The 26,132-nt window shown below is 38.4% G+C and overlaps 1 protein-coding gene across 2 annotated transcripts in view; it reads left to right on the top strand.

Annotated features, from left to right (window-relative positions):
• LOC136865944 (uncharacterized) overlaps positions 1-25,147 on the top strand; it is a 142,013-nt gene extending 116,866 nt beyond the window's left edge. For both annotated transcript variants that reach the window (XM_067142505.2, XM_067142504.2), the window contains exons 10-12: positions 2,233-2,466; positions 3,843-3,999; positions 24,804-25,147. In XM_067142505.2, the coding sequence (XP_066998606.1) occupies positions 2,233-2,466; positions 3,843-3,990 (382 nt within the window). In that variant the 3' untranslated portion in view covers positions 3,991-3,999; positions 24,804-25,147. The remainder of the gene's footprint in view (positions 1-2,232; positions 2,467-3,842; positions 4,000-24,803) is intronic.
• Positions 25,148-26,132: the final 985 nt, after the last annotated feature.

The raw sequence follows: 26,132 nt of genomic DNA, 5'->3' as shown, positions 1-26,132 counted from the left end.
TTTCTCCTCTTGATACCACTATGGTCTTGCTTATATCTGCACTGATTTTCATATCATACTTACCAGTTTTCTTGTTCCCTGCTTCAAGTTGTTCTTGTACTTCTTTGTTGTTCATTCGTCTGCAAGTAGTAATAACTTTATCTCCCTATTCCCATATGCTTCCTTCGTCTCTTTCAATTTCGTCCTTAACCATTAGAAACAAAAGTCGTGACAGCGCACTCTCCTGTCTTAATACAGTTTCATTTCTAAACCATTTCGATTTTCCAACCGGAGTCTGTACAATGCTGACACAGTTGTTGTACATTGCTTGCACCATTTCTACAGTTCCAAAACAATTTTAATAATAGTAATAATAATAATCAGAATGATGATAATTGCATTGAGTATGGTATGAAAATTAGCCTTTCGAAGACTAAATTGATGTCAGTAGGTAAGAAATCCAAGGGACTAGAATGTTAGATTGGTGATTCAAAGCTAGAACAGGTAGATAATTTCAAGTATTTAGGATGTGCGTTCTCCCAGGATGATAATATAGTGTGGTTAATCAAAGTGCAGTAAAGCTAATGCAGTGAGCTCGCAGTTGCAATAGTCTTCTATAAGAAGGAAGTCAGCTCCCGGACGAAACTACATCGGTCTGTTTTCAGACCAACTTTGCTTTACGAGAGCGAAAACTGGGTGGACTCAGGAAAGAAAGTAGTGAGAATGATTACTGGTACAAACAGGTTGGAACAATGGCAGGAGGGTACTCAGAATGAGGAGATAAAGGCTAAGTTAGGAATGAACTCGATGGATGATGCTGTACGCATAAATAGTCTTCGGAGATGGGGTTGTGTGAGGCAAATGGAGGAGGATAGGTTACCTAGGAGAATAATGGACTCTGTTATGGAGGGTAAGAGAAGTAGAGGGAGACTAAGACGACAATGGTTAGACTCGGTTTCTAATGATTTAAAGATAAGAGGTACAGAACTAAATAAGGCCACAGCACTAGTTGCAAATAGAGGATTGTGGCGACATTTAGTAATTCACAGAGGCTTGCAGACTGAACGCTGAAAGGCATAACTGTCTATAATGATTATGTATGTATGTATGTATGTATTAGCTGCGCACTTTTTATCGATAGATTTGTATACAAGTTTGAGGAGTAAAGAGGGAGCAATTCTGGTTCCAGTAGTACTGCCAACTGAATGGAAATTAAATCAGAATTGAATCGATAATATGATCGATCGATATGAATTTTGCTAAACCTCTGTTATCTTAAGCCAACAACTGTGTCACACACACATTATATAACATTTCTCGATGCGAATCTTATTCCTAGAGTGAATTCTATAGTTTGGCTTTGCTGTGTAAATAACAACAGTACTAGTACGTAAAGGGTACGTCAGATGTCGCACAGCGATGCATAAGCGATTCATAGTTTGTGTTTCAAAGGTTGCCAGTACGAATCTCGAAGATTGCCAAGGTCGACTAATTCAGCACTAGGGTGTAAATTTATCCAGAAAAGGTGCGCAGCTAATATGTATGTATGTAGTATGTATGTATGTATGTATAGAGGTTATATTAAGATATCTGTTTAAGAGTAATATTCCTTCATTTTAAAAAAAAATCATTTCACTGATTTACAGTTCTCTATAATTAATGGTATATTTTTCAGGTATAATCTGTTTGGCGTTTTCTTGTGCAGGTATATCTGCATTTATTTTTTCCTGAATTATTTTACAACAGAATAAAGAATCTCACAGTTATATATTGTTTTATTAAATTTAGTAGAATCCAGGGATGGCGAACCTACGAGCTACTAGGTGACACACGAACACGACTTCTGTGACACGCCACTCCTTTTAATGTAGGTCGAAAATCTACCGACATAGCATATTTTAACATTATGCTTCAATAAAGAAGTATGTCACAATTAATTCTGTGACCATAATTTTTTTTACAAATTATATCAGGTTAAAGAAAAAATATATCTTATTCTTAAATGTTTTTTGAAATATAATTTTTTGTTATGTTTGCAGTGAAAAGTTATAAATGAGACCTTCAGTAACAGGCTAGTCGCTTTCCCCGCTATACGACTTCTGTGGGCATTATTTACAATAAACGTGTTCGGTTTTAGTAGCAAACACAAGGGCTTATGGATACTTGAAAGTCTGATTTATTTTGTTGGGAGAAGTACTGTTGTTGAAGACTGAATAACTTGATATTCTGAAAATGTTTTAATTATTTTTTCAGCTTGAGAGAAAAGGAACTTATTTTGTTGCCGAGCTTTTTGGATGCCTTGCAGAAGAATTGTCCGCTTATGGAGAAGCTCGTTCTTATAAGTCACGGTGGTGAAACAGCTCCTTTGTCGGTCCCTGTATGTCTGTCGTTAATTGACAGCTTCTCATCGATGGTGATGTTCTATGTCAGTTTATTACGGATCACCAAAGATATGGCATCGAAATTTAAGAAAGAAGTGGAAAAGAGGTAAAATATATGTAGTAATGTAAGAGTAGCATAATTGTGTCATTACTAGATATGTTTCATTTCGCATTGACAGTAAAGTCAATTCATGAGTTTCAGAACACTAATGTATGTTTCTGTTTAGAAACTGGCATGCTTACTGACATCATCATCATCATCATCATCATCATCATCCAGCTAGAGTTTCACGGGTGGGGTATGCAAGCGCTCACCACTTCTTCCTGTCTTCATACATATTTTGTTCCTTGACATCTTCGCACATGAATTCCTTCTCCTCTACCTTTGCTTTCACTGTCTTACCGAGCTTGATAGCTGCAGTCGCTTAAGTGCGGCCAGTATCCAGTATTCGGAAGATAGTGGGTTCGAACCCCACTGTCGGCAGCCCTGAAGATGGTTTTTCGTGGTTTCCCATTTTCACACCAGGTAAATGCTGGGGTGTACCTTAATTAAGCCCATGGCCACTTCCTTCCCATTCCTAGCCCTTTCCTGTCCCATCGTCGCCATAAGACCTATCTGTATTGGTGCGACGTAAAGCAACTTGCTTTCACTGTCTACATCCAACATTTCCTTGGTTCTCGTCTATGGTCCTTTATCCTTTCACTTCGAGCTTAAAGTACTTCCTTGCTGTTCTCTCATTGTCCAAGGTACCTGTTTTCTGGAAAAACAGGAAAAACAAGGAAAGCACAGTGAAATAAATGTGCAGAAAATATACAGGGAAAACGCAGGGAAATTGCTTGTCATGTCAAAATTAAGCTTTCTGTCTAATACTGGACCCAAATAGAGTGATAAAAGAGACTAATATGTAGAATAATACACCACTGAAAGTCAGTGTTAAAAATCTAAGTCATCTTGTCAATACAATAAAAATCTATATCAACAAAATGTTCCTAACTTCTTAATGTTCCTTATAACTGCCCAGTATTTTGAAAACTATCCACCGAGCTTGATAGCTGCAGTCGCTGTGGATATAAAAAAGACATATATTAAAAAATGTTCGTATATTCGTAGTTGAAGCATGGATGAAAAATAATAAACATATATAAAAATTGACGATCTTGTGAAGTGCCGATGTTAAAACAATTTGCAATTAAGGCAGTTTGCCGTGGAATTGGGGGAACATCCTTAGTTGTTTTGTAACAGCTGCTGTATGTTGAAAATGTCACTGTTGATGTTGTTGAAGGTAAAAACTTAAATTACGGTACGGCCTTGGTTGTATGGCACAGTAGTCGCAACAGGTGGTTGTCTGAGGAAAAAATAAGAAATGAGAGCTATAACGAGTGAATTTTTTGCCGTTGTGAATTCTCGCTGTAACAGACTTCTACTGTATAAATATTGTGTTCGTTTTCCAAGCTTTCATACCTCACTTTTTCTTGTTTCAGGTATAAGGAGAGTAGACCTGCTTTGTGGGCAAAAATAGAGAAATATAATTCTGATAATGAAGCTCTTAAAGACTGTCCACTGATTCACCTGAATGACATGGTAACTCAGTGCAAACCATTCGGAATCTTTCCAGACTGCAATTGCTGAGAGTACAAGGTAGTAGCATAATATTATGTCATTATTTGATTTCTTGTTATACATGTGTGGGAAATAGTTGTGTTCATAGAGTTGGATTGCATAAACAGAATATAGAGCTCCATGATCTCTAGGCCTACTTTGCATTCTATAACAGAGTGAAGTCTTGCAAAGCGTGCTGTACAGCAAATTCATGTAGGTTGGTTGCAGGCATGTCTCTACAGGTTGACCTTGTTTTGAATCCTGATAATTGTTAGTGAGATTTCCAAAATGTAAATTCACACTTCAGTGATTCAGATCGCATGTACTAGTATAGGTCCAGTGAGGGCCATGTTTAAAGTTTGACACCGTGGGCAGACTTTGAAATACCGTCTGCCTATCCCACTCATTAACCCATTTGCATCATTTGAAACACTGTGGCCTGCATGGTGTTTTGACACATGAATCAGATGAGGTGAATCGTCGATGAAAAATAAAAATTAAAAAATTAAAAAAACATGTATCATAATTGACGATCTTGTGAAAGTGCCGATGTTAAGACAATTTGTAATTAAGGCAGTTTGCCGAGGAGTTGGGGGAACATCCTTCGTTGTTTTGTAACAGCTGCTGTATGTTGAAAATGTCACTGTTGATGTTGTTGAAGGTAAAAAGTTAAATGAAGGTACGACCTTGGTTGTATGGCACAGTAGTCGCAAAAGGTGGATGTCTGAGGATAAATAAGAAATGACATGCATAAGCAAAAACATATCAGGAAGAAGAAGAATCAAATGATGAGCTCAGCTTGCAGTGTCTCATGTATCTTCATATATTAGATTCCCTTTGCAGTATAAGTTCTCACAATACACACTGTAAGAAACAAGAGGCATGTGCTGTTGGTAAACAATGCTGCCTGAATTTCTATGTGACACTGGGATTGTTGAACAGTTTATTTTCATCGGTATTCAGTATTCATTATGCAGTAGAACTAGTATCACGGTAATGATGGCAAGAGTTTGAAAGCCCTTGTAGAGAGTGTTATAGATAGCAATTGTGGCAATAATGAGTTTTGGAAAATGAATACTAGTCATAGCGACTAGTCATAGCGAGGAAATACTTCTGTTACATTAGATACAGGATTAAAATGTTTAACGGGAAGCTCTAACTGTTCATAGACAGGGACTGTAAGAGACAATTCTAGCTTTGTAGAAGAATCCCTGAAATTAGGAGCATTAAAATTTGGTAGAGACTGAGTCTGTGGCTGACCAATATTGGAGGTAGACAAATCTAAAAGATGTACAAAATCGTCAGAAAAATGTGCCATGAGGAATTATTTTAGGGAAAAAAAAAAAAAAAAAAAGGTAGTGAGAATAAATATACAAAAAAGGGAGAAAAAGAACTGAGATATGATAATCATGTAAGAAAGTCACAAAAGGGGTTTGCTACATGAATTAAAAAGGGTTAGTAGCTTGGCAGAAAAATATTAGATGTACTCTGCTACCAGTTACGAAATTAGCATGTGATGTACAGCTACCAATAGTAATGTCACCATAGGGGTAATGCAAATGTAAACAAAGATCGTCAGTAAAATCCCAGTAAATGTATATAAGTGCGCAGTCGAATGAATATAAGAGGGGCTCAATGGTAGAGAAAGAGGACTATTGTATACAAGGAATCGGTATACAGAAACACAACATAAATTTATTGCTTCAATAAGTTTTTTTACACAATATGTACATAAATATAACTAAACTTTTCTCGAAGCTGGATAAACTTGTACGTAATTAATGATGATATTACAGTAGACTGAGGGTCTGTTGAAATATATACTTTATATACATGAGAGTTCAAGATAGTCGAAAACTATCTGCCTTGTAGAATTACTAGTGTAACTTGCAATGAAAGTTCGTACTAACAGAATGCTAGTAATGGCCGTAGGCTTGTCAGGAACTGACATAAATATTCACAATTAGTAGAATACTAATGTTGATGTCGTAGCCTAAGTAAGGACTGAGGGATGAGTAGAATACTGGCATCGGGGCTCGACTTGGCTACAGGAAGCGGGAGGTGAGGCAGTGCCCAGAGGTGAGACTTCATCACCAGAATTCAGTCCACCTGTTCGATACACATGTTTAAGAGGGATAGCCTCCGTGTTCGACTTGCAGTGTAATCTGGCGTTGGACACTGGGGAGTCCTGGGAAGTAGCGGAATGCTGCTCCTTTTATAGCGCTGGCTGACGTCACAAGCAAGCGCACTGCAGTCACCTCGTAGAGTCTGGAAAGATCCGGGCTGCGGTGTGTTGCGGAGCTATCAGGCGCAGAGCTGAGATCGCGAAGGACACACAACAAGGACCATCAGGACCGATGAATATAAGGGCAAAACAAGATAACGGAATTTCAAATAACATACAGGTATTTTTTTTTCTCTTCTTGAACCAGCGGAAAGGTATAATAATTTATGCTCTAGAAAGGACAATTTCGCAAGATTTTTGAGTACAAATAGAGAGAGACTGTACAGTGAGAATAGAGATATAATTAAAATAGATATAAATTAATTTAGGGTATAATAATTTGATAATATTTATGACTACGAATTGAAAGACTGTACAGTAAGAATGTAGTGTACAAATAGATATCAATAAACTTAGGATGTACATTAATTCTCAAAACACAGCTGACAACGAACAGGAAGAAAACTTGAAGAAAAGATGATATATTTAAAGTTTACAGATGAAACATTCCAAATATAATAATTAAAGTTAAAAGCAATGCTAATGGTAAGAAGCTGCTTGATAAATGTAATGAGTATATATGTGATACATACAAAAACCATTACAAGCAACGGGCAACTTAAACGCACTCTACAGTATGATGGTAGTAGTACCAGACCTGTAGCTTAGATCCTTTCCAACAGAACAAAGATGGCCTAGGCCACCATAGCTCAATTGGTAGAGCAACCAACGCGAAATCGGGAGGTTGTGGGTTCGGATCCCACTGGTGTCTGGTTGGCCATTTTTGTTCTGTACTTAACATCTCTTCAACACGTACTAAATGTACGTAACACGACCTAATAGGTAGAAAGTCGGTTTCGATTACAATGCGGTTGTGAAAATTCAGTATTCATTGACTTGGCCCTCAACGGGCAACTTAAATGCACTCTACAGTGTGGTGGTAGTAGTACTAGACCTGTAGCTTAGATCCTTTCCAACAGAACAAAGATGGCCTAGGCCACCATAGCTCAATTGGTAGAGCAACCGACGCGAAATCGGGAGGTTGTGGGTTCGGATCCCACTGGTGTCTGTTTGGCCATTTTTTTTCTCTACTTAACATCTCTTTGACACGTACTAAATGTATGTAACATGACCTAATAGGTTGAAAGTCGGTTTCGATTACAATGCGGTCGTGAAAATTCAATATTCATTGACTTGGCCCTCAACGGGCAACTTAAACGCACTCTACAGTGTGATGGTAGTAGTACCAGACCTGTAGCTTAGATCCTTTCCAACAGAACAAAGATGGCTTAGGCCACCATAGCTCAATTGGTAGAGCAACCAACGCGAAATCGGGAGGTTGTGGGTTCGGATCCCACTGGTGTCTGGTTGGCCATTTTTGTTCTGTACTTAACATCTCTTCAACACGTACTAAATGTACGTAACACGACCTAATGGTTGATAGTCGGTTTCGATTACAATGCAGTCGTGAAAATTCAATATTCATTAATCAAAGTACATGTTTAGAAGAAATTGGTTATAAGAACTTTCGTTAACATAAGTGTGTGTGAAAACACAAAAGGTGAAGAGAAAACTTATTCAAGGGATCATAGTATATGCTTAGAATTAATAGTGATCGTAACAAGTTCCTTAATAAACACGAGTGAACGTAAAGATGTGTAACATTAAGAGAAAACTTATTCCAAGGGATCATAGTACATGATTAGAATTAATAGTGATCGTGACAAGTTCCTTAATAACGTGAATGTGCCTAAAGATCTGAAACATGAAGGGAAAACTTATACAAGATACAAAGCTAGTACATCCTATGGTATAAAGAGTCAGGATGGGAGAAATAGGATGCCAAAAAACATGATGCGAGATGTACGTCAGACGTATAGAGGTTATGGTAGATGGCCATTCAGTTCCATAATAGTAATTTGACATCGATAATGCAAATTTTCAGCGAAGGTTATCTTGACTGTCCACAATGTGCAGACCACTCCTCCAACTCCCGCCAAGGTGCTCGTAGAAAAGAATAGTTGAATTAGAATTTATATAGGATAGTTTCCATGTCTCTCACCTCAAGGTACGGTAGCAAAGTGATGGGCAGAGAAAGTTCTCATGCCTCAGTGAGGTCCTGCGCTCATTCCAGCCTCGATTCCATCTGCTGAATTAGGCAGGGTGGTGAGAATATATAGGCGGAGAGATGATTCTAGAAATTATAAGCATGACAAACGGCTGAGCCGATGATGTATGATGACAGCAAAGGAAACAGATGAGCATCCACTATGGCGACCAGTAAAATTTCAGCAGGAGAAAGTGGAGGAATAAACGTCGAAACATATGCAGTGTAGACATGAAGAGATAAGTTAAAAACTGTGAAGTCTATATATAGAGCACACGAAGTAGGATGGCACACGAGCATGGTATCCACTGGTGTACTGAGGTAGACTTCACGTTCCTCCAGTTTATGAGGCAACTTCTAACTTAGGTCTAGTTGAAGAAAGAAGGAATTTTTGAGTAGGAATTTGGGAAGAAGCAGCTGCAGCCTTTAAAGAATGTACTGTTCCGGTATTTGTCTGGAAGTGAAGTGGTTAAACCACGGAAAACCATTTCAAGAACAGCCGATGGTAGGATTCAAACACATGGTATCTCTGAAGTCAGGATTACTTGCCTCCGGCCCTGCCACTGAACTAACCTGGTCGGTTGCTAATAATAATCATAATCATCATCATTTCCACTTACAAATGTTATCTTGGTTTGCTTATTACAAATGTGTGCATTCTGATGTTTAATTTGCCATGGAAAACTAAATTAGCTACGTAAGTAGGCCTAGGCTGTATTCACAACAGTGTTGCATAAAAAATCCATACTACTATGTTTGATCATAGCCTGCTGCGATGTCCTTTAGGCCTCAGCATTTTGCCAGATCTTGCAGGAGCTAGTAAATGAGTTATGTTCTGTTTCTTGTTGCTAGGAGCTCTGATAGCCATAGCCCCTTGGAAGCACCTGCCAGTGCATTACGATGAGGTTTACCTGTGATGTACGTGTGTTCGTGAAACAAAATTATCAATACTGTACTTGAGAGTTTCTTTAAGTCTATGCATCCCTGTACTATTGAAGGTTATCTAAATAATTAAGATTGTATTTTTCAGTAGAAATATTCTAGATTGTTTTGAATTTTTCAGACAGTTATCTGTACTCATAGTGGCTACCATACATTACAAATGCCACACTGAAGATATACAATCTCATTCTCTTCAGATGGTATACTGTTGCACTCCATTTTAGAAAAATAAAAAGGCAAAAATTAATGATAATGGTATAAGTTACTACGAAAATCCTGTGTATCCGGAACTGAAAAGGAAATGGATAATTTCACCAGATAAGTTTGAGTCAAACATGAAGTCTTAACTCATCTGTAGTTTGTAGCGAACATTTTCAGAATATGATTACAAACCAAAACCTTAAAATTTGAGTTTAAAACCAGGTAGAATGCCAAGTATTTTCTCAAACCATCCATCCCATAAAGTTACTACAACAGTAACACCAAGACGGGAATTAATTAAACAAAATAAAGAAAATATGCTGTTGAGAAATGGAAAGTGAAAGCGCAGTCCTGTCCAGGAGCAACACAATTATAGGTCTGCTTCTTGTTCACTAAATGATGCTGCAATTCTACAAAGGAAATGATCTACCAAACTTCAGTTCAGTTGCTGTAGATACAGAGGGAACTTTCATTTTGAGTTTACAGAAATTGTCTGTCTGTTAGGTCATCAGCCCAGAGGCTGGTTGGATCCTCAAATAGCACCACCAAAGGCTATGCAGTTATAGGAAAACCACAAAAACCAATTGCAGTACCTAAATGAGGCATACTAGGCAAGGCGAGGAGTGAGGTAGTTTGCCATTGCTTTCCTCACTGGGCCAGGCAGTGCTATTGTAGCAGAACTGACCCTATGAGCAACACCTTTCATAACACTCAGACGCACTGGTTGTGCTCTGAATGCCATTACTCAGCACGACCCACACCCCAGCAACTTCCATATTGTCACAGCCATGGGTGAGACTGGGACTTCAGTGGAAACTACACTTTGCTCTGGCCTGTGCCAAGAGATGGATGCAAAAGTACTGCATCCATCAAGAAATGACAGCAGGCCTTTACAGAAATTACAAAGGGAAAACGGTAATCTAAGCTGTAAGCTGTAGCGGTCCAATAACAAGTCAGAAACGTTTTAAGAAAGCATGTGGAATCAGGTAAGAAGTTGAAGTATTTCGAAGAAAATGAGTGTCACAAAACTATAGACTTCTTGTTTTTGGAATACTGTAAAGAAAATTTCAAATTTTTATTGGACGAGATACATAATTTGAAATTTTTTTTTCTTTTGCAAGCTGCTTTACGTTGCACCAATACAGATAGGTCTTATGCATAGTATCCTCATCCCTGGAAAGTCAGGGAAAAAATTTTGGTCAAGGAAAGTCAGGGAAATAGATAAAAAATATGGAAAGTCAGGGAAATCTTCCTCAATGATGGATTTGAGGCGATATTTTTCAGCTCTAGTCTGTTGTAACCCAGGCTATTGTAGCATTTCTAGTTCAGGTATTTTTTCACAAGAAATGCATAACAATTCTACAGTTTTTGTGTGCCCTAGTGTCATTTCTTTCAACAATTTTTGTGTTATTCTTTTTTATTTCAGTTCTAGGATGCTTTCTTGAAACTCATGACAATGGCTAACAAGCAGTGTACATTTAATTAACTTTGGCTAGACAGTAAAGTGTTTCCCGAACTGAGTGGTTGGTTGGACATATTGGTAAATGATGCAACTTCAGCATATTGTAAAGTGTGTTGTAAATCATTCAAACTTAGCAATATGGGCAAACAAGCAGTCACTTCTCATGCTGAAGGACCTACTCATACAAAATACATGAAAGCTAAGTCTTCTCAGCCAACAATGTCTTTCTTCGCAAATAATACCTCTACTCCATCTCCACTTGAAGATATGCAGCCAAGAGTTAGCACTACATCCACAGGTACAAAGGAATTAGCATTGCCAGGAACAAGTCAGTGTGCAGTTTGAATAAAGATATTATATCGGCTGAAGCCATATTCTCTCTCCAGGTTGTCACTGGAAAAATGTTTATCAAGTCTTGCGATGGAACCTTCACAGCATTCAAAACAATGTTCCCAGACAGTAAAATTGCTCAAAACTTTACTATGGGCAAGATTAATGGATTAGCCTCATATTTTAAAGAAAGTTTGCAAAATGACTTAAAACAGTGCTCTGACTACGTTGTTTGTTTTGATGAATCATGGAGTGAATTGAGCCATGAAAACTGCGGTCTCCAAAATTGACTGTGCACAATCTTTTTAAAGATAGCCCTGCTCGACATGCTAAATATACAGATATAACAATAAGCACCGCATTTCCTTACAAGTTCACTGCAATAAGATGGTTGGGACCGGGCGAGTTGGCCGTGCGCGTAGAGGCGCGCGGCTGTGAGCTTGCATCCGGGAGATAGTAGGTTCGAATCCCACTATCGGCAGCCCTGAAAATGGTTTTCCGTGGTTTCCCATTTTCACACCAGGCAAATGCTGGGGCTGTACCTTAATTAAGGCCATGGCTGCTACCTTCCAACTCCTAGCCCTTTCCTATCCCATCGTCGCCATAAGACCTATCTGTGTCGGTGCGACGCAAAGCCCCTAAAAAAAAAAAAGAAAAAAAGAAAAAAAAATATGGTTGGAAAAGGATTTTGTGTTGCTCAAGCTCTTAAAATATATGATTACATTGACAAATCTGTGAAAGAGTACACTGAAAAAAAAAAAGAACCTTCAATACTTTAGTGAAGCTGGGAAGAATACACTACTTAAGGCAAAATTAAGTGCTTTTAGAAGTATTTTGCCAAATGTTGAACCTTTCCTCAGAAGATTCCAAATTCAGAAACCTATGGTGCCTGTGACTGATTTGTCTTCAAATTTGAAAACTGTTTTGATTATAGACGTACTGTAGACTAATTGGAATTCATTATATTCACCTACATTAGAAACACAAATTAATTACTTTTGATCTCAAGAGTGCTTTAAATCCACATGAAATAGTATTAAATTACTGTGGTAAAATAATTTTATTTTCATATTTGAATTACTCTATTAATAAGTTCGTCGTACTTTGTTCCTTGGATATGATAAGATTAAAGGTATATGTTAGGCCTACATGTTACTATTAAACAATTTGTTTATATATAGGATAGGTATATAAAGTGCCCATCAGTGTAATTATTTTTCCATAAATAATTGAAAAAAAGGAAGGGGAGGGAGAATTAGGCGATCTATGGGATTGGTGGAGGCTGGAATTTCCTTTTTCGTTCCTTGTAAAACATGCCGTTTGGCGAATTAACTTGCCGCTCAGCTTCATGAGTCAGAGAATTTTTTTTTTGTAGGTTAGGGAAAGTCAGGGAAACTTGAGAGAACATTTCTGTGGACACTATGTAATGGTGACAAAGGGATTGGAGTGGGAAGGAAGCGGCCTTGGTCTTAATCAAGGTACAGCCCCAGCATTTGCTTGGTGTAAAAATGGGAATCCATGGAAAAGCATCTTTAGGGCGCTGACAATGGGGTTCAAACCCACTATCTCCCGAATGTAAGTTCACAGCTGCACGTCCCTAACCGCACGGCCAACTCGCTTGGTAATTTGAGAAAGTTAACCCCAAGATGGTCAAAAACTTCCATGAAACAATGCATGGTATGGCATTGTTGCTCTCTGAAAGGTGACGTACTTTGGATTGATATTTGATATGTCATATACAGATAAGTATACGATAGAATAAATGGATAATTCCAGGAATATTCATGAAAGAATGCTATTTCTAGGCCATCACCAGAGGGTGTCCGTGGATGTACAGAAGAATGAAAGAAATGTTTCAACGAGTATTAAATTTAATTAATGACAATCATTAGTGTGTGTTCAACAAAGAACAAGAAAACTTTTTTTAACAGAGATAACAACATTAAGAACAGTTAGAACTATGATACATAAACAATTGAGAAACTAACCTCACCGGGAGGATAAATTTAATCAGCAATAACAAGTAATGATCAAAAAACTAATACATCTTCAGAGGAAAATACAATTTAAAACTTTAACAAGAACAGAATAACAACAGTAGATTCCTGAAAATACGGAAGATCGATAAGTAGAGGAGTAACCGTCCCTTCTTCAAATATTAGAAAAATTGACAATTTAAATACAGTATATAGACAATGCCCCAGTCTCGAAAGCCCAGAATTATGGCCGAGAGGATGCGTCGTGCTGATCACATGACCCCTCTTAATCTGCAGGCCTTCGGGCTGAGCAGCGGTCGCTGGGAGGTCAACGCCCTTTCAAGGGCGTTAAGTGCCGTGGGGTTATATAGACAATGCACAATTAGGGAAAATCTGAACATATTCGAAAGAGGAATGACACACTGTTTACGTAAGTAGCCATGATACGTAACAGTCTAGCCAACTTGACCACAAGAAATACAGGTCTTCAAACTGTTCCAAAAAAAAAAAAGGAGGAGAAGAGGAGGAGGAGGAACAGAGCTCACTATCTTCGGTGCATTGGCACAACAGGCAAAGTCCAGAGTTCTATACAATGCTTTTTGATCAAAGGCACAAATCAAAGATTAAAAAAGGGGGGAGAAGGTATAATGACAATAAAGGAGAGCAGAAAATTTTATTAGTCCATGGATTAGGTCCCCAGGATCATCTAGCACTTCAGGAAAGGCTGCAATGTAGATTAAAACTTTATAAAAAAAAAACTGAACTGGGAAGAACCATCTTACCCAGAAAGTCGAAAGGTCTCTCCCCCTACCTGGGTCATTGATGAAACTTCAGCTGGAATGAAGTAAAGAGCCATCATGCAGACAAAGTAGAAATAGGTTCCAGTCTCGAACTGATGCGATGCATACTGATGAAGAGTGAAGTAATAGCCGAGAATTTATAGTCGGCAGAGTGTGACATAAACAGACTTAATGGTAGGGGCGAGAGGGGAAAGAGACTGGAAAGTTCGAGAATATAGCAGTTGAAGGTGCGTTTAGCGTAAGTAGAAGTGTAGAGATCCGGGGAAGGAAGTAGGGTTAGAAACGTGTGCCAGGATATTGGTGGCGGAAGGTAAGAAAACATTACAAAGGATATAAATTAGCAAGAGACCACATCGTTTAACTGCCAAGAACATGTCTAGTTTCGTAGGAGATATCTGTCTGGAAACTTGAGTTACGCCTCTAATATTAAAGCTAGGCTCAGGGCAGAAGCTGAAAATCGCAATAAGGCTGAATTATTGTGGAGTCTAGTTATTGATGTAATAGTCCGGCTCCATGGCTAAATGGTTAGCGTGCTTGCCCTTGGTCAAAGGGGTCCTGGGTTGTGTGTGTGGTTTTTTTTTTCTCTCGCCTTCATCATCATTTCACCCTTATCATGGCACGCAGATCGCCTACGGCCGTCAAATCAAAAGACCTGCACCTGGCGAGACGAACATGTCCTTGGACACTCCTTACACTAAAAGACATACGCCATTTCATTGACGTAATGTTAATCAGACAGTGGCTCCTGTATGATGACAAACTTCACAATTTTTTTGGAGAAGACGACACTTCAAGACACGTTCAGACACTAAAGGATAAATGGTTCGCATTTGTTTAAGTAAGTAGCATTACTCGTCAGGTAGGGCAGGGAATGAAGACCGTATGCCTTTTTTCTCCATTAGTGATGAGGGGCTTCAATGGTCAGAAAACCAGTGTCTCAAATATCTTAACAGTATCAAGATATGAAGTGAAGAATCAAGAAAGGATTTCATAAGTACCAAAACATATGAAGCGGTCATGGTTGAAGCAGTATCAACAGTAAGATACATAAGGTATCTCATCAAGAACTGTTTTCTTTACATTTTAACAAGGTTATTTAATTCTGATTGCATTCAATTGTTCTTCAGTGGACTGAGAAAAATGTCAGGAGCAAACGACATGCTGTACTGCAGAACTGCAACTTTTAGTATGAGTTAAGTTATAAAAGCAGGTATTTTTTTTTCTCCCTTCTTCCACAAACTTTGAAATCACAGAGAAGACAGTATCAGTATGGACTCAACAAGTAACTGAAGGTAGTGCTTGCAAGATTCCTGAAGCATCTTTACTGAATTCCACTCTATGTAGTGTAGATGAGCTACATGATATCCAGCGTATGTATTAATATTATTTATAATTTTGTTAAATTCCTTTTTGTTTAGCTTGAATATCTAGTGGAACTATTTCATTTGTTTTAGTTCCTACTCAGACTACCATATAGTTATCTTCTCTGTCGTATGTAGGTGGTTTCGTGGTGAAGAAGATCAGGGTTGAAATATCCTGTGCTACTTGCAAAGGCAAACTTATCACTACAAACTGCCTTTCTGCTATCATAAACCTCATTTTAAAGTGCGGCAAGACCCCAGCCTATAGCTGTAGTACTTTATGTGTAATACAGAAGTGCTGTCTCTAAGTTACAAGACATGTTGTATCCACAATAATGCACACAAAATGCTGTCAATTGCATACACTCTTTTATTTACAAGTTATTTACACACAGATACACGTGCACTCGCACGCGCCTACCTCTAATAAACTGCCATCTTGAAACAAAACAATTCTACAAAGAAGTAGAAGAAGAAGACTGCCACAATAGCATGCCAACATACTATCAATCACAAATGAAATGCAATCCGCTTCATTTAGTAAACTGATCCTCAAGAACTTAATTCCAGGTATTTTGAGAAGTGAACTTTCAGCAACAACAAAAGTATTTGAGAAACCAAAATGCTAGCAAACCCTTAAGCAACAAAGTTCTGCCTGTGTGAAGTTGCTGCTTCGAGCCAAGACATGCTGCATGCATGGGGTCAGCTATCAGTGCCAAACGGAGAAATCTGTAACTACTACCTACAACAAGCAAGCAGGCATATTCCCGAGGCTTAAAGGACATCGTACTGGGTTATGGTTTGATTGACAGATCATTAAAACCCCCATTTCACTAAACTCACTGTTGGGTTTAATTAAAAATTCCTTCCTTTCTTTGTGCCCCCAAATCTCAAGTGCTCCTGGGCATCTGCCCAGTTATAAAAGCTACTTTGGGTCTGATGGAACTTAAGAGGATATAGAAATACTCTCAGACATGTAATATCTTGGTGTAGTTAAAACCAGTTCCAGTAGAACTAGATTGCTTGAGAAGACAGAACAGATCTTATCAAAAGCCGTGAAAGAGTTTACCATGTACTACAATGAAAATCATCTGGAGCTGAATTTTGCCAAAGCTCAGATCTGTGTCTTTCACCTGAGGAAGAAACAGGCAGCCAAAACCCTGCAAATCAACTGCAAAGAAATTCCTCTTGAACATTGTCCAACTCCAAATATCTTGGAGTTACTTATGTGCTTATGTATAAGAAACACTGCCTAAACATGAAACAGACAGGGGCTGCCAGAAACAGTATAGTGTGGAAACTGACGGGTACAACATGGGGAGCTCATCCGTGTACCGTGAGAAGGAGTGCACTTGCACTGTGCTACTTTACTGCTAAATATTGGATGTTCGGCATGGTACAAATGCAGCCAAGCCAGAAGCGTAGATGTGGCACTTAACGAGACTCGCCATATTATTGTGGGCTGCTTAAGTTCTACACCAGTAGATGAGGTCCATTGCCTCGCTGGCGTAGCTCCTCTTGAATCAGACATGAGATAGTTGCTAGATATGAGAAAATTAAGCCTATGACTAGGGAAGCCCACCCTTTAAATGACCGTCACCTGGCATATGCTTGGCTAAAATCATCAAAGAGTTTCTTGGCAATCCCTGCCGCTCTTACAGGACCTCCACAGCAAGCAAGGATTTCAAAGGGGCAGGGAAAATATCTGCATTTGGGAGAATGGATGGTTCCAAAGGAAGAGCTTCCTCCTGACCATTACGTTCTAGTACCACAAGATGCAAGACCAACTTGCAGAAGTGTGACAGGAACGACACCAAATGGACGTGACATGGCCAATTTCTGGTCATCCAGTATATAAAATCTGAGATGATAAAAACTATCCAGTCGAAGTAGTCTTTGTAGTCTCATTGCCAGCCAAATGAGATCATGTGGTACACTGTCAAACCCCACGGCACTTAACGCCCTTGAAAGGGCTTTGGCCAGCCCAGCGACCCCTGCTCAGCCCGAAGGCCTGCAGATTACGAGGGGCCGTGTTGTCAGCACGACACATCCTCTCGGCTGTTATTCTGGGCTTTTGAGACCGGGGCCGCCATCTCACCGTCATATAGCTCCTCAATTCTAATCACGTAGGCTGAGTGGACCTCGAACCACCCCCCAGGTCGAGAGAAAAATCCTTGACCTGGCCGGGAATCGAACCCGGGGCCTCCGGGCGAGAGGCAGGCACGCTACCCCTACACCACGGGGCCGGCACACTGTCAAAAGTCTTTTCTAAATCAAGAAAGGCCAAGTGAACAGTCTTCCTTCTTCATGGTCTCTTTCCATCAATATATGAAGCGCATGGGTAGCATCTCTTCTGCTTTCCTTAACAAAATCACACTGGTAAGGTGAGACAGTGACGTTTCATAATCTCGCATTAAGAAATGTTCATAGTATGGCACAAGAGGTGGATTGGTCTAGAATTTGAACATTTGTGTATGTCTCCGTTTCCTTTCCAAAGTGGTATTGTGATACTGGTCTGCCAGGCATCGGGTACTGTGTTATCCTTAAACTGTGTTGAAGTCATTAAACCAAATCTCACGTGTTCTTCAAGAAGATTCCACACTTTTGCTAGGATATTATCTGCACTAGGTGCTTTCCCAGGCTTCATTTTGTTGATAACAGTGGACACTTTTTCCATAATGATAGTTGGGACTGGGTCGTGAATGGGATTGGCTATAAGTAGAGGTGGATGAGGGAACTCTTGATTGCATATACAGTAGAACCTCGATATTCAAAATCCTGCCTAATTCAAAGAAGCGCTCATTTCCAGAAATGTGAGGTATGGTTTTGCATGTTATTTAAATTGTTTAAATTGAAGTATGGATCATTCGTAATTCAAAGAACAATGTTGGTCCAGGTACTGAAATTCAGACTTTTAATTCAAAACTGCCTTTACATAAAAAAAAATAAATAGTATTTTACAGAGTAATTCAAATTCATAATTTCTCCGCATCATGAAAGAACATGTCTTCCGGAATGTGTAGAGGTAGCTTTCCGCACTTTCACTCACTTTGGTGTGTCTGCAGCGTGATTTATATTTGCTAAGTTTGAGTGAAATCGTAATTCTTTTGTATTCAGCATTTTAAGGAACGCCACAATATCACGTAGCAGACAGTATATGTAGAGTAATAGAGTTATAATGCGTAGAAGTAAAATCTGCGAACACTGGCGATGCTGACAGTTGACAATAAAGCATGGCTCATATAATCAATTCAAACGCACCGATCAATATTGTCAGTACCGATGAAACTGCATGGTTTTTTTGTTTAACGCCGAGCCCAAATGAACTTGCGGTTTTAAGGGAGAGAAGTGCCAGCTGGGAGGCCACTGTACTGTGTTGCAATGCAACAGAAGTGGGAGACTTCCTTCCCTTGTCATATGGAAGTTCAGTAAGCCACGATGTTTTAAGGGCTTTGGGCACTTTCCGTGCAAGTGTAAGGCATCTAAAAATGCAAACAGTACAGTAATCCAAAAAATAAAGCATTTGCACTGGGGAGCCAACATAATTTGTCCTCGTCTTTGAATTGTGTTTTTCATGTTTGCCATGAATTTATCGAAGTGCATTTTTTGAATAATGTAAATGCATCTTGTTGGATACATTTTTAAAATAGTTTTTTTCCATAGTATTTGAAAGGTTTAAACTGAGAATCAAGGGGATTGCATGCATTAATGGGTCTTAGAGTACTTTGTGTCACAGCAAGGGTTGGCATTTCTGAATTACGAGAGAAGGGCCATGGCAGGAAATCGTACAAGGATAGAGTCACTGTACTGTATTGTAATGCAGATGGAAGCGAGACACTTCTTGCCCTCTTCTTTGGAAAGTTCGATAAGCCACGATGTTTAAGGGCATAAAGTACTTTCCGTGCAAGTACAAGGCATCTAAAATGCATACAGTACATTAATCCGATGAATAAAGTACTTGCACAGTGTAACCAGTATAGATTTCTCCTCATCTTTGAATCATGTTTTTTCTTCTTTTGTTGCATGAGGTTATGTTTGCCAGTGAGTTATCCAAGTGCATTATTTGAATACTGTAAATACACCTTGTTGGATACATTCTGGAAACTTTTTTTTTTTGTGGCATTTGAAAGGTTTAAACTGTAAATCAATGTTAATTGCATGCAGTAATGGATGTTAGAAGAATACTTTGTGACACAGCAAGGTTTGGCATTTCTGAATTACAAGTTGGCGGTTAATTCGAAATCACATAATTCGAAGTCAATTTTTCCGTCGAAACGACTTCAAATTAACCGAGGTTTTACTGTGTCTTCAAAATACTCTTCCAGCGATGTAGCAGGTTGTTTCCGTTTTGAAGCAGCAGCCCTTTTCGTCTTTGTTGTTGATAACAACATAGATTGCAGGCGTGGGCGAGTTTGTAGATTCCGTTTGTGCCACCATGCTTATCCTGTTGGTCACAGATGACTTGGTAAGGTGCTGCTTTCTGCAGCTGCTACAACTTGTTTTGCAGTGGACCAAAGAGCCTGGTACCATTCTAAATCCCCTGTGCTGCCTATCTGCTACCATGTCTTACAAGCAGCCTGCTGCACATCATCAATCCAGCACAAGGTCTGTTTGTCAATGACATGTCGATTTTTAACCTACCCGCGACTGCGAAGCGGAATATCAATCAAAAAGGCATATGATGTTTGAGTGCCATCTTCTCTCAAACAGACGATCACAGGCAGACTTAATGGATGTCCCTATTAACCTAATTCATTGGCATAATGATCTGGATATCCAATTGTGCCTAGTGCCTCTTAAGACCAGGCAAGATCTCTGCCTCATTGATAATGGTTTCTTCACTGTTATTTTTTTATCTGTGTGTGTGTTTACTGCGCCCTGGTGGGGGTGTGATAAGCGTCATGCAATTATAATTAGTTATGGAGGAATATATATTTCATTTTCAGAAGCAAGAAGATCGTACTGTACATACAGTAAGAACAGGCCAGGCCGAGATGGCAGGTTTCACCATACCACAGACTGTTGTCTCCATTGAGATTAACAAAAACAATGAACAGCAGAATTAGAATTCTCAGAAATCGTGACGAGGGGGCAAGGGAAAGGCACGAGTTGTTGACTAGTTGCAGAAGGTTTTCATAGCCCCGGGCAGTCTAGGTAGTGGAAAGAGCGCAGAGAGCCGGGTGCAAATTTCTGAGAAATGACGTAGGGGTATCTCCATGTAACTAGCGGGAGTTGAACGCGGGGTTGGCACTTGAAGAAAAAAATATCAGCCTTCCCGGTCACGTGGTTTAGGTGGACCAGTGGAAAAATTCACTTGACCAAAGCAAGGCGACAACTTCGTATTGTAAGAAGCACTAGCGAGGCTAACTCCGTGGATTAAACTGATAGAAGGAAGTGAAGTATCAATTCAGAACAAAGTGGAATTTAGGAGCCTTACTATACCATAAAACTTATAAAAAGTTAATTATTGCGGGAGGTTGCATGGTGTAATTCTGAGAATTCATGGACGCTATTCGTTGATTGGCTGAAGGCAAAGGACGCCACAATAGAGCACGAAACCCCAAGCCGGGATACGGCAGCTAAATTCGCAAATATAACGATTACCAGCGAACGATAATAGTTGAGAATTGGTATAGAGCCTTTGAGAACATAATTACATCATTGGATCATATATTAAAGCCACGGGCCAAACCGAAAAGTGTCGTATGAAGATATCGGGACTGCGCGTCCCAAAATGAACTCCGTTGAACTCGGAAGAGAGGGGATACAAGTATAAATATGAGGTCGTGGACAAGGACTGACAACTACTTCTGACAAAGTGTTCGGGCAGTCACCACGCCAGTGGTGCGTAACTACTTCTGACAAAGTGTTCGGGCGGATACCACGCCAGTGATGCGTAACTACTTTTGACAAAGCGTTTGAGCGGTCACCACGCCAGGGGTGCGTGACAACTTCTGATATTTTGTTCGAGCCGTGATTACGCCAGGGGTGCGAGTGTGTACTTACTCGTGGAGTAGGGTTCGAAGTATTATATTGTTACATAGTACAGTGATTCATGACGTGATGTAGCTCATATTACAGTCTTGAGCAGTCTACTAGTATGAAGTGTTTCAAATAGACAAGACTCAGTAAAGCATAACTTACGGAGTGTGAGATTCTACCAACAGATTAGGAAGTGCGTTACATGAGAACGGTCACGAGTGTTTATGTCACGTAGTAAACAGTCGATTCTAAACTGATACCTGGTCAGCTACACGAACGTGAGACGGGAAATTCAAGTGCGCGCACGGGCCGTTGTAAAGGGAATCCCGAGGTATCCCATGTTCCTAGTGTCCGGGAAAGGAATGAAGAATGTATATCTACATTAAGTGGGCTAGATACAAGGCTGAGAGTGTAAAATTTGTGAGTAGAATTTAGGGTGGAAATTATTCCAAAGTGCAACAGTTATTTTATTTGTTTTTATTCAAAATGTGTAAAGTTGAAAAGGGTCAAGGATTAATTCTTCAAGCTGGCATGAATACCAGTGGAATGCATTGCTAAAAACCGGAGGGGCTATGGCTTCTCGTCCGGTTTTAGCAGACTACAATGGCAGAGATGAGTAACCCTTTAAAATATTTGTAGATTGCTATCGTTAGGGGGAGGAAATCATATTAATTTATCATGGTAACTTGATTGTGAAATGAACCGTTTACGGCTCGTATAAATTCAAAGATAGATAGACAAAGGGACAAATTAATATGTACATGATTAGATCGAGCACTCATCATAATTTTGATTATTAAGTAGAGTATGGTAGGGTTGAGTTGTTCATTCAAGTGCTTGAGTTGTTTGATATGATATGGAGCACGTTTCACGTAAAGATAATGTTAATATTCATTTAGAAGTGCTTCCAAAGTGATTTTCCGTTATCGGAACTTTTATAGATATTAAGGCATGTTGTTAAGATAATCCAGAGGTAGGATTGCCAAGTGATTTAAATTGTTGTGGGACGGAATGAAGTCCATTGATTTGTTTGTAAATATCGCGAAGTTCGCCAGTGGACAAAATAATAATAATCTGTACAAGTGTCGAAGTAGTACATTAAAATTTGGTAATGTGTAAAGGCGTGTTTAATAATAATCTTTGAGAATAAAGGCATGGGCTTATTTGGATAGAATGATTGCAAATTAAAGTAATTTAAATGTGGAGATCGCATGTGCCATGAATAATTATAATTTGTGCAGTGAATCTGGTTTTAACACTAAATTGTTGATTTAACGTTTTTGGACTCCATAATAATCATAAATAATTTTGGTAGAAACGAGATAGGCACTTTTATAATATGGTCACGCTATGTTTGAGATCCAGAGGGATTTGAGCCAAAAGTTGAGATTTGGAGTTTTGTGGGACAGTAATCCGGCCCGAAATAAAAGTGAATTGTACTGATGTTGATGAAGAAATAGATGGATCTTAAGGCCTGCATAGAGGTTGTATTTCTATACCGGTGTATTGAGTGGCAGAATAGAGTCCACACACCGAGGGTTAATGAGTGAAAATGTTTTGAAGAGTTCCGATGGATAAATGGACTTAAAAATGGAAAAGGAAGGAATAATTTAACACTTGCAGAGATTGGAGGTATTTGCCCAACTGCGAGGTGTTATGGGATTTGAGAATTGTCTTAGGAGCATATGGTCTCCATGAATTAACGACAGTACGAAAATAAGGTTGCGGGTTCGAACACTATTATGTCCCGACCGATGTGAATTCGGATCTTGGTGATTTCTGTTTGGGAGAGAACGTATGTGACTAAATTATAAAGATGGGGAATAAAAATAAAGATTTTTGAAAGAATAATAATAATATTTCAAGTAAATCATATCTGGATTGATTAGTGCCAAAATAAATCGGAATTGTGAAAGGGGTTATGTGTTAAACATATTAAGAGTGGAATACCGTGTAACAGGCGAAATTAATTTTTTAAAAAAATTAATAATAATAATAATAATAATTTATATATATAGAAACTACTTTTTTTTGAAGAAGAATTTACTTTTTTTATATTTTGGACATAATAATGATGTTGGGAGTTGAAATGAAAAATTTGAGATTTTTAACTAATAATAATAATAATAATAATAATAATAATAATAATAATAATAATGAGAATATTTGAAGAAGGAGAAGAAGAATAATCAAAGAAGCTACTTTTATTTATTTCAGATGAAAATAAAAATCGCGAAAAGTTGAAATATTATTCCGAGGATGATTACGGGTTACGATAATCATGATCTCCACAAATAATAATAATAATAATAATAATAATAATAATAATAATAATAATAATAATAATAATAATAATATTTAATAAAATATTTTTTATTTTATTTATTTTTCTTATTATTTCCGATGCTGATGATGGATGATACTAGGGAAGTCAGCTGGCGAATTAACTTAATAATGTCAATTGGTTGTAAATAATAAGTTAATAAGTTAAGGCAAATCCCTACATCTGGACCATTAGGTTAGAGTCCCTTTGTCGTATTCCTTCAACTAACGATTAGCATATCTTGGTTAGGAACCCGGGGAGAGTTTGTAGTTTCCCGGGTTGGTCTCATCTCAATCAAAGTGGAGGCGATAACATGGTCCATGTGATCGCGCCTACTTAGCCAACAGGTAATTGGTCCATGATCAAATATGGTCATGGTGTTAACGAAGGTAAATCTGATACCTTCAGATATCAACGGTTCTACCACCCAAATGGAAGGGTGGTCAAAAGTGATAAATATTATGTAATCATTTTTCAGGAATAATTTGCCAAATTACCGGCAAATCAAGGGTCAACAGATTTTGATTGTGTGTAAAATTTAATTTGTTTACTTAAATAAAATGCTCCTTTAGCATTTGCAAGGAAACAGTTCCAGGTTCTTGTTCTTGTAGAATAGTAAACCCTTCGTGACCGTTTAAATATCCGTCCCCATTCCTAGGACGGAGAATTCATAATTTCCCTTTGATCTGAATATATATATATAATTTGTGTGTTTTATGATGAGCCTTAAAGATAAAGATTAGAGTGTCCCGTTCAACCCTGTAGTACTGATTGGATGGCGCCCTTACATTTAGTTTCAGATCTTATATCTCAAAATATTTTTTTTATTGTTTATGAGTTGCGATAGATTCGGACCATAACACTCCCTGAGATAAATGCTGGTTGGGACTCAGGCTTTGAGCGGGTACATTACATATTATGCATATTGTAAATTTCAGCATTTTTATGGTCCATGCATTTGCCATACGATAAATAAAACATGTTGCTAATAAAGGTTTGATTTTATTGGATTATCCCTGTTTTTTTTTAATTTTTTTTAATTTTGCAGGAATGTTTTACCCTTTCATTAGTCTGAATAACCAGCAGTTTACTGTATGACTTATAGCCTAATTTGAAACTTTTTTTTCTGTTCCAGGTTTATTACTGTTATGTGGTGTCCATTAGTCAGTCTTCTGATCTCGTTTATCATCCTACATCATGCCTGCTGGGAGGATGCGTCGGAGGCATAGTTATTTTGTCTGTTCATTCTGTGATGTTTTAAAACTATAAACAGATGTAATATCTGATAATATTTATTAATGTGGAGCAAAAAGGAATATTTTTTTTTTGCCTTACAAGATGCAGCACAGCTAGAAAGCTCCAGGGCTGTGATATTATGAGACCTGAGATTTAAAAGAAAAATAAGGAAAAGAGAAAAGAGAAGCAGAAAATGTATCTCTTCATGTATTATAAGTTATTATATTGTTTAAAGAATGAAAATGTTTTATATACACACTTATTCATAGTTTATTAGCTTCATTAGACCCGTATTGATAGTTCCAACAATCACAATTATAAGGCTGGATTTCCCACATAATCAATACTTTTTTATATATTTTGATGTATTTAATACATTTTGCAGTACTGGTTTCGGCCTGTATTATAGGCCATCTTCAGCTGCTTAATTTGGTAAAATAAAATACAATGTTAAAAGACTGCTTATTTCTAAGTTAAAATGATACAATTTGTAATAAAACTTGCATCAAATTGGAGTTATACCAAACCAAACCCCATGGCACAACAGCGACCGGTGATCAGCCCGTTGGCCTGCAGATTACGAGGTGCCATGTGGTCAGCACAACAGATCCTCTCGGCCGTTATTCTTGGCTTTCTAGACCGGGGCTGCCATCTCGCCTTCAGATAGCTCCTCAATTGTAATCATGTAGGCTTAACAGACCTCGAACCAGCCCTCAGATGCAGGTAAAAATCCCTGACCTGGCCGGGAATCGAACCTGGGGCCTCCAGGTGAGAGGCAGGCATGCTATCCCTACGCCGTGCAGCTGGCATTGGAGTTGTAAGAGCCTAAAATTATATCTAAAAGTTTGTTTATGTAGTGTCATTGGTGTGGTCTTGATGCTCTATTAACACACTCTTAATGAGTTGTACATTTCTACATTAAAACAAGTACATATTTTAGATGTTTGAAAGATGCAAATTTTGGTGAAATGAATAAAACGAGTTAAAATATTCTTTTAGTTGGGAACTGGTCGACATCAGATTGTCTTGCGAGTTTAATGTCTAATGTTTTGGAGTAATATGGTGAGAACATTCCATTTTGCGTAACTTGTGATTTGTTGGAAACTTACAATAAGATGCTTCAGAATATCTAAAATGAAAGAAAGAGAAAAGGGTTTTCTGTTAGAGAATATCTATATAATATGCTTTGTAAGTGTAAACTGTTGTCTCCAACTGATCGCTTATGTGT

The sequence above is a fragment of the Anabrus simplex genome, chromosome 3, assembly GCF_040414725.1.
Source record: "Anabrus simplex isolate iqAnaSimp1 chromosome 3, ASM4041472v1, whole genome shotgun sequence".
Lineage (NCBI taxonomy): Eukaryota > Metazoa > Arthropoda > Insecta > Orthoptera > Tettigoniidae > Anabrus > Anabrus simplex.
This window is presented reverse-complemented; position numbering and strand designations above follow the sequence as displayed.